The sequence below is a fragment of the Lissotriton vulgaris genome, unplaced genomic scaffold, assembly GCF_964263255.1.
Source record: "Lissotriton vulgaris unplaced genomic scaffold, aLisVul1.2 SCAFFOLD_768, whole genome shotgun sequence".
NCBI classification, from domain to species: domain Eukaryota; kingdom Metazoa; phylum Chordata; class Amphibia; order Caudata; family Salamandridae; genus Lissotriton; species Lissotriton vulgaris.
In genome coordinates, this window is record NW_028246725.1 from 47,665 (window position 1) to 62,992 (window position 15,328).

General features: G+C 45.9%; 1 protein-coding gene across 1 annotated transcript in view; it reads left to right on the forward strand.

Moving 5' to 3' along the window:
- The window catches only part of LOC147665769 (trinucleotide repeat-containing gene 6B protein-like), a gene marked incomplete at its 5' end in the record, with an annotated part of 535,565 nt that overhangs the window by 31,517 nt on the left and 488,720 nt on the right, over window positions 1-15,328 (forward strand). The window contains one exon of the mRNA XM_086949498.1: window positions 9,153-11,636. Within this exon, the coding sequence (XP_086805624.1) occupies window positions 9,153-11,636 (2,484 nt within the window). The remainder of the gene's footprint in view (window positions 1-9,152; window positions 11,637-15,328) is intronic.

Sequence of the window (15,328 nt, forward strand, 5' to 3'; positions counted from 1 at the left end):
GCTCTCACTAAGACTGAGACCAAAGACCACATCTCCACTGAAATATGCGAATCCATCGCTGATCATTTTGTACATAAGGTGGAGAGGATCTATGTTTTTTTTTTTTTTTGCAGGAACCACCTGATAAAACATCGGCTAGGGATATTGTCACTGGATCGGATACTAACTCAGGTCTAAACGAGTTTATGGTCCCCCCACAGGAGGAACTGACTAAGTTAATTTTGACCATTCAGTCAGGGTCCCCTTTGGATGTGGCACCACCGAGGATCCTTAAGAATCATGTACATCTCCTAACAAGTTATATAGGTAATCTGGCCTCTCTTTCTTTTCAAGAAAATCTAGTGCCAGCGGAATGGAAACTTGCTCAGGTTGTACCAATTAAAAATAAGCCTGCTTTGAGCATTTCTAACCTGGATCATCTTAGGCCCATTTCTCTTCTGCCTTTCTGTGCCAAAGTGGTGGAAAAACTGGTGACCAATCAGCTGGTTAAATATGTGGAAGATAACCAGATTCTACACCCTTCCCAGTCGGGCTTTAGGGCAAGGTATTCGACTGAAACTGCCCCCCTGTTTTCCACAGAATTGCTTCGTCAGAAAGCGGATGAAGGTCAGACGGCCGCCTTGATATTGCTGGACTTAAGTGCAGCATTTGATACCGTGTCGCACCCGAGACTGCTAGCCCGTCTGAGGGAAATTGGAGTGACCGGCCCGGCATATGAATGGATGGCTTCCTTCCTAGCGCACCAACAATTCCAAATACAATGCCCCCCCCCCCCCCCCCCCTTCAAATCCACTCCCCGAATTCTCAACCAAGGGGTTCCGCAGGGTTCCATCTTAAGTCCTGTATTGTTTAATCTCTACATGGAACCTCTGGCCAGGCTGGTGGAATAATACGGGGTGGATATCGTATCATACGCAGATGATACGCAACTGGTGGTCACTCTATCCCACAATCCAGTTGAGACGGCCGGCAGGTTTACAGAGTGTCTTGCGGCATTAGCAAGTTGGATGTAGTTTAACTGCCTATGCCTCAACGGCAATAAGACTGAACTGCTTGTGATTGGCCCCTCACCTTCAATCTGGTCATAAGCTTGGTGGCCTATTGATCTGGGTCCTACTCCGATCCCCTCTGACACTGTAAAGAACTTGGGTGTTCTTTTGGATTCCAAGCTTACTTATTCCCAACACATAGGTAAGATAGCGGGTAGATGCTATGGCATTTTGAAAATCCTGCGGAAGATCTTGGATCTCTTACCTATGAAAGATAGGAAAACTCTGGTCCACGCATTAGTTACATCCCATATTGATTATGGGAACGTCCTGCTTTGTGGCCTCAGTAAAAGGGGATTGACCCAGTTGCAAGGCGTTCAAAATGCCGCGGCCAGGCTTGTGCTGAAGCTACCGAGAAGGTCTTCAGGTAAACGGGCGCTCCGGCGACTGCACTGGCTCCCTTTGAGGGAACGCATTAGGTTTAAGACCTTGTGCTTCAGTCATCGTATTGCACATGGCAGGGGCCCGGCCTACCTTCAAAAACTGCTAACCATCCATCGCCCTAGGCGACTTTTGAGATCTATGGGCAGCATGCAGTTTACGATACCTCGCATACATAAAACTTGGATGGGAGGCCAATCTTTTAGATTCTTGGCCAGCAAACTATGGAATGACCTTCCTGTTGAATTGTGTATGGAGCCGTCGGAATCCAGGTTCCGGCAGAAGCTGGAGACTCATTTATTTCCAGATGAATAGCTTTCTCTTCTCTGAGTCCCCCTCCTCTCCGTGATCTGTTGTGGGCTTTTTGTGTTGGACAGCATCTCAGCGCGGAGACGCACTGTTTTAGTGTATTCAGGCGCTTAACAAATGTTTTTATTATTATTATTAATCTATCTGTAGGTGGATAGTCTCTTGCATACTTCTAGCTTACCAGCTCGCCAAAAAGTGCCTTCCCTGTAGACGTAAAGCCCATTCTACAAGGGGTAAAGCAGCACTGCTGCTCTACTCAGAAATGTACCCATGGCAAAAGATTTGCATGGCTGCAACATGGCGATCCGGATATACCTTTGCTCGCCATTATTGTCTTAACTCAGACACTCGGGCAGATGCGCAAGTAGGGCAGGCTTCATTAGGGAACATCTTTGGTTAATTTTCTACTTGGCTGCTAGTTAACTACATTGTATTTGATCGCAGGGTTAAGGGATGGAGTAGCTATTCTATTTAGTGCTTATGCCTATTAATGAGTATCCCCTGGAAGAGAAGGAAAAGTTAGTTACCTATAATCCTAGTTATCTTCCAGGGGAATAGTCCTCAAAGTCATAAGCAACCCTCCCACCTCCACGGACAAATACTTAACACAGCAGCTGTGATATGGTTTATTCGCTGAATGTTTTTGTCAACGTAAAAAGACCTGACCTAACTGTCACCTGTGGGGCATGATGGAAGTCTGGAGGTCCTAAAGGCTCAATGCCAGTATTCTCGGTTATAATTTTCAATGCAGCCTATTGGCTAGCAATGCCTTTCATTCCCTTGCCTTTTTCCTTTCAAATAAAGGCTGTTTTACACTGTGAACGTTTCATTTTCTGTATTGCACAAATGTTCTATGTGGGTGGTTCATTTTAATTGAAAAATTCAATGTAATTTAGGCATTTTTAGTCTCCATGTCTTAAGGCTGCATGTGTGTATATGTGTATATGTGTATATGTGTATATATATATATATATATATATATATATATATATATGTGTTTTTGTGTGTGTGTATATGTATATACATATATACACGTATGTGTGTACATATATATATATATATGTGTGTGTTCGAGGCATATGAGCTGCAGATCGTACACTCTTGCAATAGATCGCCACCTGGTGTTGGGCTCGGATGATTGCAGGTTGTTGTCTTCTTGGAAGAAGTCTTTGTAGTCACGAGATAGGCGACTCCTCCCTTGGACAATACTGCACATGGTCATCGACTCCATCCTCAGATTGTTTTTTTCTGCCACTGGGTTCGGATGAAAGTTTTCCACTCCGGCTAGAAAAGACTTTTTCAGCAACTGCGAAGCGTGAAACTTTATACAAACATTTTCGACATCGAATAGACTTTTCGACATCAACAGCTACATTCCGGTGCGTCGACGTGGGCCGTTGGGCCTATCGGCGCTGTACGGCCTATGCCTCATGGACAGAACTCCATTCAAGAGATGCCCGTTAAGTCGAGCAAAATTCCCTCATAGCGACCATCACGAGGTCTGCAACCTGTCTATCGCCGGAACACGACAAGTCGACCTGCACAGCTTGTGCATCCTTCTGATTGAAGACCATTCAGGATCGGAGGGCACGTCGACACGAGATGAGGAAATCAGCTCCAGCACCGGAGGCCATCTTTGAGGAGGAGATCGTCTAAGAGTACGTCTCCGAGGACGAAGATCCACTCGAAGACCTCTCCGAGGACGAGGCTCCACTCGTCGCCGAGGAAGACTCGCCAGATCTCCAGATCATATCGGGACAGGGACTCAGACGACTCGATTCCATCTCGGCAGCCCGTGAGTACTCTTGCCCCTGCACAACATACACTACCCAAGCCAAAGGCAACGGTCAGCACTCCACCCATGGGGCCCAATTGAGACCGAAATATCCCCTCAGACGCCCCGCCCCGCCTTTGGGCTCGGCTCCGAGGAAAAAGACTATGCCTTCCGGTGCTTTGGCACCGACGAAACCACATGTGCAAATTCCACCTCCTCCATTGGCACCGAAACATCCTTCGACACCGAACCCAAAACGCTGGTGCCCAAAGACAAAGATCCGTTGACACCCAAACCAAAAGATGCATCGGTGCCGAAGACCGTACCGGATCCGAAAGCTTAGACTCCGCAACCTTCCGGTTCCAAGAATAAGGATGGAAAGCCAGAGTCCGGCGCCGCAGGGCCAACGAGACCTTTCTCCACTCCAAAATCTCCAACTTCGGTACCAAAGACTCAAAGATCTGATACAGAGACACCTAAACCCTCTAACAAGCCTTCCAAGCCGAAACCACCTTCGGCACCGAAAAATTTGCCAAAGGACTCTATAACGTCTCATACAGCAAAAAACACAAAACAACCCCTATCGGCACCGAAAAATCGACGCCGAAGAAGATTGTAGGGGAGGAAGAACGGTTTAGACCAGATCCTAAACAAAGAAAGGTCCATATCAATCCAAAAACTGGACATGTGGAAGCAATTCCTTACAAAAAGAGACCAGCAGACACACCTCTTCTACCTGTGGTTCCTGCCAAAAAGGATTGTGCAACTTCTCCAATGCACCCTTCCTCTCCTTCACCTTCTTCCTCTCCTATCCCTCCTTACATTGAACCTACAGCTTCTCCTGTTCAATCTCCTGCATCATCACACCACACTGACGAGGAGTATGATCTAGGTGGGGGGAATGACGTACCAGATCCACATGCATACCCTTTAGATGAAGATGTCAATCCAGAATATCCTAAAGATGACGATATATATAGTTTCCCCACCACACACTGTGCCAGACATTCCTGATCCTCAGTACTACCCAACAAAACCTTCCCCTCCAGAAGATAGTATTGGGTTTAATCATCTTTTAAAGAGAGCTGCCCTTTACCACAGGGTTTCAATGCACTCTGATGCCATTGATGAGGATTTTTTACTGGATACATTTGAGCAGTCACAAAGGTCTACGCAAATTCTACCCATGATCAAAGGAGTCATTAAACATGCTCCAGAAATATTTCAAGACCCGGTACGATGTATGGTATTAAATCCAAGAATAGAAAAGAAGTATAGACCAGCACCAGCTGATCCAGTCTATATTAAGGGACATCTGCCACTAGACTCTTTATTAGTGTCTAATGCACGGAAAAGAGCAATTCCCAGACTTCTAGTGACCGCCCCCGCCTGACAAAGAATCTAAAGTTATAGATGCGTCAGTGAAACGGATTGCTGCGCAGTCAACAAACATATGGCGCATAGCAAATACACAAGCCCTACTCTCACGTTATGACAGGGCTCACTACGACCAATTAGGAAAACTAATGGAGCACCTCCCAGATCAAAACAAAGATCAGGCAGCAGAGCTCATACAAGAAGGCAAATTAATATCCAATGCCTCAATTAAATGTGCACTAGATGTAGCTGACACAGCATCCAGAGCAGTCAATACTAGTGTTATACTCAGACGACATGCGTGGTTACGCACTTCAGGTTTTAAACCAGAGGTACAGACTACCATCTTGAACCAGCCCTTCAGTCAAAACCAATTGTTTGGGCTGGAAATAGATAAAACACTAGAAAAGATGAAAAAAGACACGGACACAGCTAAGTCTATGGGTGCATTACAATCCACACAGACTAGAAGTTCTTTTTGCCGCTCCTTGTATAGAGGAGGCTCTAAGCAAACCGGCTCAGATACAACATCATCTTTTAAAACGCACACACAGACCTCCTCTAACAAAGGCTACTCTAGAGGAGGATACAGAGGCAATAATAACAAGGGAAGAGGTAGAGGTAATAACAACAACCGCTCCTCTTCCACTCCCAAACAGTGACTTCCCTCTTGTTCCCCTACAGCATTCCACTCCTATGGGGGGCAGATTATCACAGTTCCTACCTGTCTGGAATTCCATCACAATAGACAGGTGAGTAAGACAGATTATCCAACATGGCTACTGCCTAGAACTCACAGCAACCCCCCAAACATACCACCCAGGCAGCGTCCAATGTCCACAGAACATATGACTCTGCTTCAACTGGAAGTTATAGCACTTCTACAAAAGGATGCTATTCAAATAGTTCCTTTAGAGGAACGGGGAACAGGAGTTTACTCCCCGTACTTCCTAATTCCCAAGAAGGACGGGTCACTAAGACCAATTCTCGACCTCCGGCCCCATAACCATTACATACAATCAGATCATTTGAAAATGATCTGATCACAAGTACTCCCACTACTACAACAGGGAGACTTTCTTTCAACACTGGACCTAAAGGACGCCTACTTTCATGTTCATATACATCCTGCTATCTAAGGTTTGTCATACAAGGACAGCACTATCAGTTCAAAGTCCTTCCATTCGGGGTCACAGCAGCACCACGAGTGTTCACAAAGTGCTTAGCAGTAGTAGCAACACATCTCAGAAGACAACTTACCTCGAAGATTTGCTCATAAAAGCAAAATCGTTCAACCAGTGTGTCCAACACACAAAACAGACAATTCAGACATGGCACGACTTAGGGTTTACAATAAACTATACCAAGTCGCACCTAAAGCCTTCGCACGTTCATCAGTATCTAGGAGCTCCCATAGGCACATCTACAGCTCTAGCGTATCCCAGTCCAGCCAGGATACAGAGCATTCAGTCCTTAGTCTCCATTTTTCAACACCAGCAGTCTCTCCAAGCCAGAGAGTTCATGAGAATAATAGGCATGATGGCGAATTGCATCTTCATAGTTCCTCACACAAGACTGCAAATGCGCCCATTACAAGAATGTCTAGCACAGCATTGGAATCAGGCTCAAGATCAGCTCACAGACCTGGTGTTGGTAGACAGCCGTACATATCGCTCTCTGCAATGGTGGAACACCAAAAACTTGACAAAGGGACAGCCGTTCCTAGAACCTGTTCCATAGATAGTGCTCACGACAGACGCATCCCTCACAGGATGGGTAGCCCATCTCTTACACTATACCACACAAGGGCAATGGACCAACCAACAAAAACAGTTCCATATCAACCATCTAGAGCTGCAAACAATTTTCCTAGCACTCAAAACGTATCAGGTAAAAGTACGAAACAAAGCGGTCTTAATCCGGACGGACAATATGACAGCCATGTATTACATACAAAAACAGGGGGGACACACTCTCTGCAACTGTCCCAGCTTGCACAGAACATTTGGAGATGGGCCATTTCTCAAAACATACACCTGACAGTAGAACACCTTCCAGGAATTCACAATCAGATAGCAGATCTGTTGAGTCGACAGTCACAACCGATTAACGAATGGGAGATACATCTACAAGTTCTTCAACCATTCTTCCAAATGTGGGGGCGTCCACAGATAGATCTGTTTGCCACCCACGAAAATACAAAATGCCCAACCTTCGCCGCCAGGTTTCCACACCCACAGTCTGAGGGGAATGTGATATGGATGAACTGGTCAGGCAGATTTGCGTACACTTTTCCGCCTCTCCCACTCATTCCACTAGTAGTGCGCAAACTCAGACAACAGTCTCTCAAACTAATACTAGTAGCTCTCACATGGGCACGTCAGCCGTGGTTCACCACACTACTAGATCTCTCACTGGTTCCACACCAAAAATTACGGCTCACACCATCCCTGTTAACACAGAACCATGGAGAAATAAGACACCCAGAACCAAGCCAACTGAATTTGGCGATCTTAGAGTTTGGTTACTTAAACCTACCACCAGACTGTATGAACATAATTAAAGAAGCTAGAAGACCCACTACCAGAGCATGTTATGCCGCTAAGTGGAAAAGATTTGCAATATATTGTAACAATAATCCCATTGATCCACTGGATGCTTCCATCCAAAATATTATTGGCTACCTTCTACACCTATAAAGGTCCAATTTAGCTTATTCTTCCATACGCCTGCATCTGGCGGCAATTGTAGCCTATTTACAGAATAGACAACATCTCTCTTCAGAGTACCTGCAATCAAAGCATTTATGAAAGGATTAAAACTAATAATCCAACCTAGGTTACCACCTGCTCCAATATGGAACCTAAACGTGGTTTACAAGACTTATGGGACCCCCTTTCGAGCCTTTACACGATTGTGAATTGCAATTCCTAACATGGAAAACTGCTTTCCTTGTTGCCATCACCTCTCTCAGAAGAGTTAGTGAAATACAAGCATTCACAATACAGGAACCATTTTTTCATTTACATCCTAACAAAGTGGTTCTTAGGTCTAATCCTAAATTCCTGCCAAAAGTTATTACTCCTTTTCACCTTAACCAATCAGTAGAGCTACCTGTGTTTTTCCAAATCCCGGACTCTGTTGCAGAAAGGGCTTAACAAACCATAGATGTTATAAGAGCTCTGTTATACTACACAGACCGAACTAAATCCTTCAGAAAGACAAAACAACTATTTGTATCTTTCTCTCCCCCACACAAAGGCAACCCCATCTCTAAGGGAGGAATTGCCAGATGGATTGTAAAGTGTATACAAATATGCTACCAAAAAGCTAAACGTACACTAACGGTTCCTCCTAGAGCGCACTCCACTCGCAAACTAGGAGCCTCAATGGCTTTCTTAGAAAATATACCACTAGAGGACATATGCAAGGCAGCAACATGGTCTACAATACACACCTTCACTAAACACTATTGTGTTGATGTGCAAGCCAAGCAGCAAGTTGCAGTAGGCCAAGCTGTCCTTAGAACACTGTTTCAGAATGCTGCAACGGATACAAGCGGCCACCCCTAGGGTAGACACTGCTGCACAATCGTTGTAAAAGTGTACGATCTGCAGCTCATATGCCTCGAACGGAAAATGCTACTTACCAGTATGCATCTGTTCTTGGCATGTAGAGCTGCAGAGTCGTACACGCCCTCCCGCCTACCCGGGACTTGTATCTGTTCCAGTACTCATCCTACTTAGATGCACATGCATGGACATCCTTTCTCTTTACTTCTACCAACTCCATCATTTCCCATCATGGCGAAAAACAATCTGAGGATGGAGTCGATGACCATGCACAGAATTGTCCAAGGGAGGAGTCCCCTATCTCGTGACTACAAAGACTTTTTCCAAGAAGACAACAACCTGCAATCATCCGAGCCCAACACCAGGTGGCTATCTATTGCAAAAGTGTACGACTCTGCAGCTCTACATGCCAAGAACAGATGCATACTGGTAAGTAGCATTTTCTTTTAGGGCACTCCATACTTTTTTTGATGTTTAAACAAACATATATATTGTATGTGATAGTTGGCTCTGAGGGCCCTCACATAGTCGGGACTATTCAGTGCTTAGAACTTTGAGTATTCCCCTGGAAGGGAACTAGGATTATGGGTAAATAACTTATCCTTCCTCTCTTCTTAGTGTTACAAATGCGCTTGGTTATCTGCTGGAGATGTGTGATGTATTAATTGCTCCTACTTTAACTTCTTCTAGATTCAGCACCCGGAGGAGCTGCTGCTTCAAATTATGCAAATTCCACATGGGGCGCTGGAACCTCCTCCAACGGCAGCGCCCTGGCCAACCCCCCACACATCTGGGACAAGGTGATTGTAGATGGTTCTGACATGGAGGAATGGCCCTGTATTGCCAGCAAGGACTCAGAGCCCCCTACAGAGAATGCCACGAATAACAGTGCCTCAAACAGCCCTCCTGACAAGAGCCCCCAGCCGGCAAGCGCCACTAGCAAAAAAGGAAGGGGAAGCCAGGCCCAGGCCCAGGCTGGGAGTACGGGCAGCGAATGTAATGCAGGGCCCTGGAAAGGAGACCCCAAAGCCAAGGCTGCCCAGACTTCCAACTCTCCAACAGAGAGCAACAGTGGTCCGGCAAATTGGAGGATCCTGGGTGGACAGGAGCGAGTAGGACCCAGCTTCAGCAACTTTAACCCAAATACCAACCCAACGGCCTGGCCTGCGCTCAACCAGGATGGCCTCTCTAGAAATGGAGTCATGGACACTGAGGGAGGCAGCCCCGAAGCACAGTTGAGCACAGGGGGTCAGCAGCCCCGGGAGCAGCAACAACAGCAGTCAAAGGGGGAGAATGCAGGTGTGAACTTAGCCATTTCTGGCAGAGAGCTGGCTCAAACTCATAACACTGATGGACCAAAAAACACAAACACTAACTCTTTGAACGCAGGTTCGCCAAACCCTATGGAGAATAAGGGAATCCCCTTTGGAGCAGGCTCGGGGAACCGTTCCCGGAGCACTGATGCCCCATCACAAAGCACTGGAGAGAGGAAGACTGCGGGGGTTGGGTCTTGGGTTGCCGGTAGGGGCCCTCAAGGTGCCGACGTGGTCGCTGGACAAAGCAATTATGGGAACAATGGGAACAATGGACGAGAGCGTGATGAGTCCTGGAAGGGGCCTTCTACGCAAAAGCCCAATGGGTCTCGGGTTGACCCCTGGGAAGGTAATACTAGGTCTACGGGTGGTGGTTCTTGGGGTTTCAGCTCCCAGGATCCAAGTGACAGTGGCAAATGGTGCGAAGGGAGCAAGTCTGCAACAGCAGTGGGTGTATCTCAGGGAGAATGGAAACCGCCTCCTGGGTCTGAGGACCCTAAGATGGCGGAGTGGGGTGGGCCAATCCAACCAAATTCTAGTAGCACAGAAGCATGGGACAATCAAAAAGGCCATCCACTCTCCGAAAGTCAAGGCGGTGCCCAGGCTCCCTGCTGGGGACGGTCATCCAGCTCCGCAGGAAGCGAAGCAGGAGGTCAAAGCACTGGAAGCAACCACAAGGCAGGCAGCGGTGATAGCCTGACATCGGGGCGACGGACTCACCGGGCACCACTGCCTGACAGCCAAGTGGCTCTTCAGACTATGCTGAGCCGGCCAGACCTGGACCCTCGTGTGCTGTCCAACACTGGCTGGGGGCAAACCCAGATCAAACAGGACACAGTGTGGGAGATGGCTGAGGCAGCACGCCCAGAGGGGAAGGTTGACAAAGGGACAGAGGGGTGGGAGAAGACATCTGCGCAGAGTAAGAGCACCGGGGGTTGGGTGGAGGCTCCTAACCAGAACAATCAGAACAAGTCCAGCTGGGGGGAGCCAACAGCCCCCACAGAATGGAAAGATTCCAAAAATGCTGGTGGGTGGAGTGACTATAAGAATAACAACATTAACTGGGGTGGTGGTACAGGTGGAACTAAAAGCAATGGAGGAGGCAGTGGAGCAGGAGTTAGCGGGGTACGAAGTGGATCTGATGTTGGTGTTCGACCTGATGACAAACCACCGCCTCCATGGATTGAGAATGCAAACAGTAAGGATCAGAACTGGAATGGTCGGCCACCAAACCCAGGCTGGTCTACTGGGAAGAATGGCTGGGGAGGAGTGGAAGGTGCTGATTCCACTAAGGGGGGTGGGAATGGGAGTTGGGACAGCTCAGGAAACAAAGGTCCACCCAACTGGGCAGAAATCAGCCAGCAAAATGAGATTGGGACATGGGGGAATGGGAGCAATGGGCCGAATGTCAACCCTGTTGCCAAGGGTGGGTGGGATGATTGCAAGAGAGCCCAGGGCTGGAGTGATCAAGCACGACCTCCCCACTCGTGGAACAAACCGCAAGAAGTGTCTGGATCCTGGGGAGGACCACCACCTGCTCCACCCCCTGTCAATGGGCGACCCCCACCTCCTCAGAACTCAAATTGGAAGAACATCCCATCACCACAACAGCATACACAGCAACAATTGCATCCGTCTAATGCCTCCAGGGAGGAGGATATCAGCGGTTGGGAGGAGCCTTCACCACAGTCCATCAGTCGCAAGATGGAGATTGATGATGGGACATCAGCTTGGGGCGACCCCACAAGCTACAATTATAAGAACGTCAACCTCTGGGATAAGAATGCAAAAGGTGGGCCCGGGCAAGGCCCTCGAGATCCTAATCTGCCTGTGCCGCTGAATAACAAAGGAGTCCCGCAAGGTACCATCAGTCTTCTTATTTTAACCATCCTGTTGGTGGGAAGGAAGTCTAGCTGGTACCAACTATCTAGCTGTTGATTATATTCCTTACCTATTTTTTTTTTAATTTGTATACATTCTAGGGTTTTAAAATAACTTTTGTATAATGGTTCTGTTCTCTCTCTGCTGTTTCGATGATAGGCTTTCACAATTTCTAAGGGCTCTTGATTGAAAGATTACAGTGGCCATCTGAGGTGTATAATTTGTCTTGGTACATTGCATTGTATTAGCTTTCGACATGCACTTTTCCTATGGTTTTTATTGGGTAAAGTTTAAGAACATCTTGGACTGGATGTTTGAGAATATCCATCCATTTCGTTTAGTACCTAGTTGCATTTCCTCTTTTATCTTGTATCGTAAATTTTACTGTCCAGTACAGGCAAAATAAATGCGGATTACACCACACTTTGCATGAAACTAGAACTTTACTCAAAGGAAGTGCCTTTGCCTGTTTTGCTGTAAATCCATTCAGTAGTTTTCAAGAATACAGCATTACAAAAATGTCAGGTGGGTTTCCAAGGTTGAAAAGAGAGGGATATATTGGCAGATAAAATGTTTTTTCTTTTTAATTGGCCTAATTAGAACTGTTTGCTGAATTTCTGCAATGGTTGTCAGAGTTGACATAGTTTACTTCCACTTAGCAGGTTTCAATTTGTGCATGTTTGTTGAGGGGGCGCGAGGTGTCGATAGATAAAGGTAAAACAAGTATTCATTTGCTAATAATAATGGCATTTTGTTATCAATCCAAGTGAAATTTGGCAGACTTTCAGCATGTTAAGTCTTCTGAAGGTAGTGGACATTTTGGGCTCCTGCATCACTGGGGGGGACACAGTTAAAGGGGAACAGGGGCAATTAATTTGCTAATCACTTTGGTGCAGTTCATTGAATCTGTTTGGAATGTTGCAGGCGCCTAATCTAAGCACCAGGTAAGTATCTTAATAGTAATTCAGATCTGCCAAGGGTGGGCTAAGTTGTAAAACAAAGAGTGGGGTCATAAAATCATTAATTTGCTAATCACTTTGGTACAGTTTCACAGATCTGCATGGCCCTTGGCAGCCATCTTGTTTAGGTTACTCTTGATAGTTTCATTCAAATCCGTCAAGTGGGGCACAGTTAAAAGGGTTTTCTGGGGTTCAAATGTTTAAATTTTCAATAGCGGAGGCATTCTTTGATGAATCCTTGAAATTTGGCAATTGTTTTACAAGTTCAGTCTTTGAATATGGCAAGGTTCGTGTAGATCCATCAAGGGGAGGCAAAGTTGAAAAGAAGGAATATGACTTTATTGTGCTAATAACTGGCCCTGTTTAACAATCTGCATTAAAGTTTGCAGTCTCTGTGAGTTAAGCAAAGTAATGACATTTTAGTTAACATTGACATCCATTATGATAGTGTGGTTGGATCAAAGTTAACATGACGGGGGGGGGGTCAAACATCTTTTATTTGCAATACTTGAGATGACATTTTATATATCTCCATGAAGTTTGGGAATCACTTGGCATGTTTAACTTTAAGTATGTTGAAATGTAGAGTTTTATGCAAATCCACCAATAAGTTAATTGTTAAAAGGATTGGGGCTAACATTCATTTGGTGATAACTACACAACCTTTGACAAATGCGCACAAATTCAATAAGTATTTACAGGTTTAGTTTACTTTTGGAGTATCAAGTTACGCCCAGCTACCAGTTGCCGGATTACAGGCATATTTGATAAGAGGGGTAACAGAAGAGGTCAAAAAAGCTTTCTTTTGTTAACCAATTTGACACCATCTGATGAATGTGCACTAAAGTTGAGATACCAGAATTTAGTGCAACTTGCATGTGCAGTTGATGGCATGGGAGGTTGGTTGGCTGTGGCAAACCACCTTGCACGTGACCCAAGGTTTCATGCTGGGGGGATTTTGCATCAGGATTCTTTTCTGCATTCACAGGCTGTACATTATTCGTTTGTCTGCTGCTTGCGTCCTGAATTGTCTCATAATAGTCTCTTTTCCTTTTTGTTTTTTGAGTGGGAGTCCTAAAGTAGTCAGCAATTAGATACTAGGTCTCTCCTTCTATAATGTTAGAGGTATGCCCAGGAAACCCTTTGTCGTCAATATCTTTAGCTTCTTTTTAACAGCGGACATCGTAGGATAGTACAAAAACAAAGACAGCGAAGAGTTGAGCAGGCCCATAACTCTATGACCACAGGTTCGAAGAACGAAAGAGTGGTATGGTGCACATACCCCTTAGACTTTTAGATTTTGCCCCCAAGAACACCATGAGTACGCACAAAAAGACAACCACAAGGTCTGCTATCTCTGTCTCCCAAATGACCATCTTTCAGAGGGAGCGCAGTGTGTGCTGACATCTATCCTCAGACCATCAGTGTAAGACAGATGCAAAGGTGTGCTCACTATACCATTACCTTGCCCCAGGGAAGACAAAAATTCTTAAAAGATTTGAGGGTTTTTGAGTGAGAAACTTCCAATCAAGGAGAAAAATGTGGCCCAAGGGAAGACTCTGATCTGGAATAGGTAGTAGTCACGGCTACAGAAATACATGCAGATGTCAAATTATGTAGTGATGAAGCGAAAGATAGTACCACTCTGGCGTTAAACAACCGTACGGAATTTCATGTACTCTAGGCATGCCATTCCGCGAGAGACATTGAAAACTTTGGTGCCACAAATCGAGCAGAAGCCCAAGCAACCTACTTGTCCAAGCTAGAAGCAAGCCCTCTGAAACAGTCTTTGCCTCGAATGAGGATTGAACTCATGGGAGGGCTAAGCCTCCTTTGGGGGAAAACGACTCAACAAAGAAGAAAAGGAGTGGAACAGTTAATGTCTAACAGAAATCTCTGAATGTTGAGAGAAAAAACAGGTGCCACAAGGCTGAAATGGAAGTCACCCTTGGCAGAGAGCTTTCAATGACAGGGAAAATTCAAGATCCCTCTGACAGGCTCCTAGAGGAGGAGGTTGTGGAATTGGAACCATCACTCCTACCAGAACCACAGGAGAAAATTGAGGAAAAACCTCATTCAATTTGATGAAGAAGTGTTGCTCAAACACAACCCATCACAAGCAGTTAAATAGATAGTAGATCGAATGACATGTATGCTGACTCTGCAGACCTCGGGGTAGACTCTTATCCATTGAGATTTTCCCCACGGATGACATCAAAGCTTACAATGCGGTTATAAAGAGAGCAGAAAACACCTATAGGTTACAGCTGGATGAGTTTACATTGGATTCATGCATCCTCCCAGAGACATTACCCAACCAGAAGAGGATCCAATTCCTCCCAATGCTATTCAGGGTCCTTGACCAGGGTAAGTAGGCCTTTAATCAATCTGTGGCTACAATGGCCATCACCCTATGGATGGAAAAGAACTATGGGTTCTCCACCAGAACCCCTCCCTCCCTAAAGCAAGTAATGTCCCAGCTGACTCATCGTAGCAACAGTTTCAAAGGCAGCCATTACCCTGACCTGAAAAGGTCCACTACCAGGCAAAGAGAGCAAGACGGTAGAATTGTTGGGCAGGAAAACGGAGATCAGCTGCAGTGCTGCGTTTATACACAATTTCAATGCATTGTTCAAATGATACACCCAGCAGCAGTTGTATGAAATAAAGGAACTCTTACAACATCTGCCTGAACACTACTAGAGGGTAAACA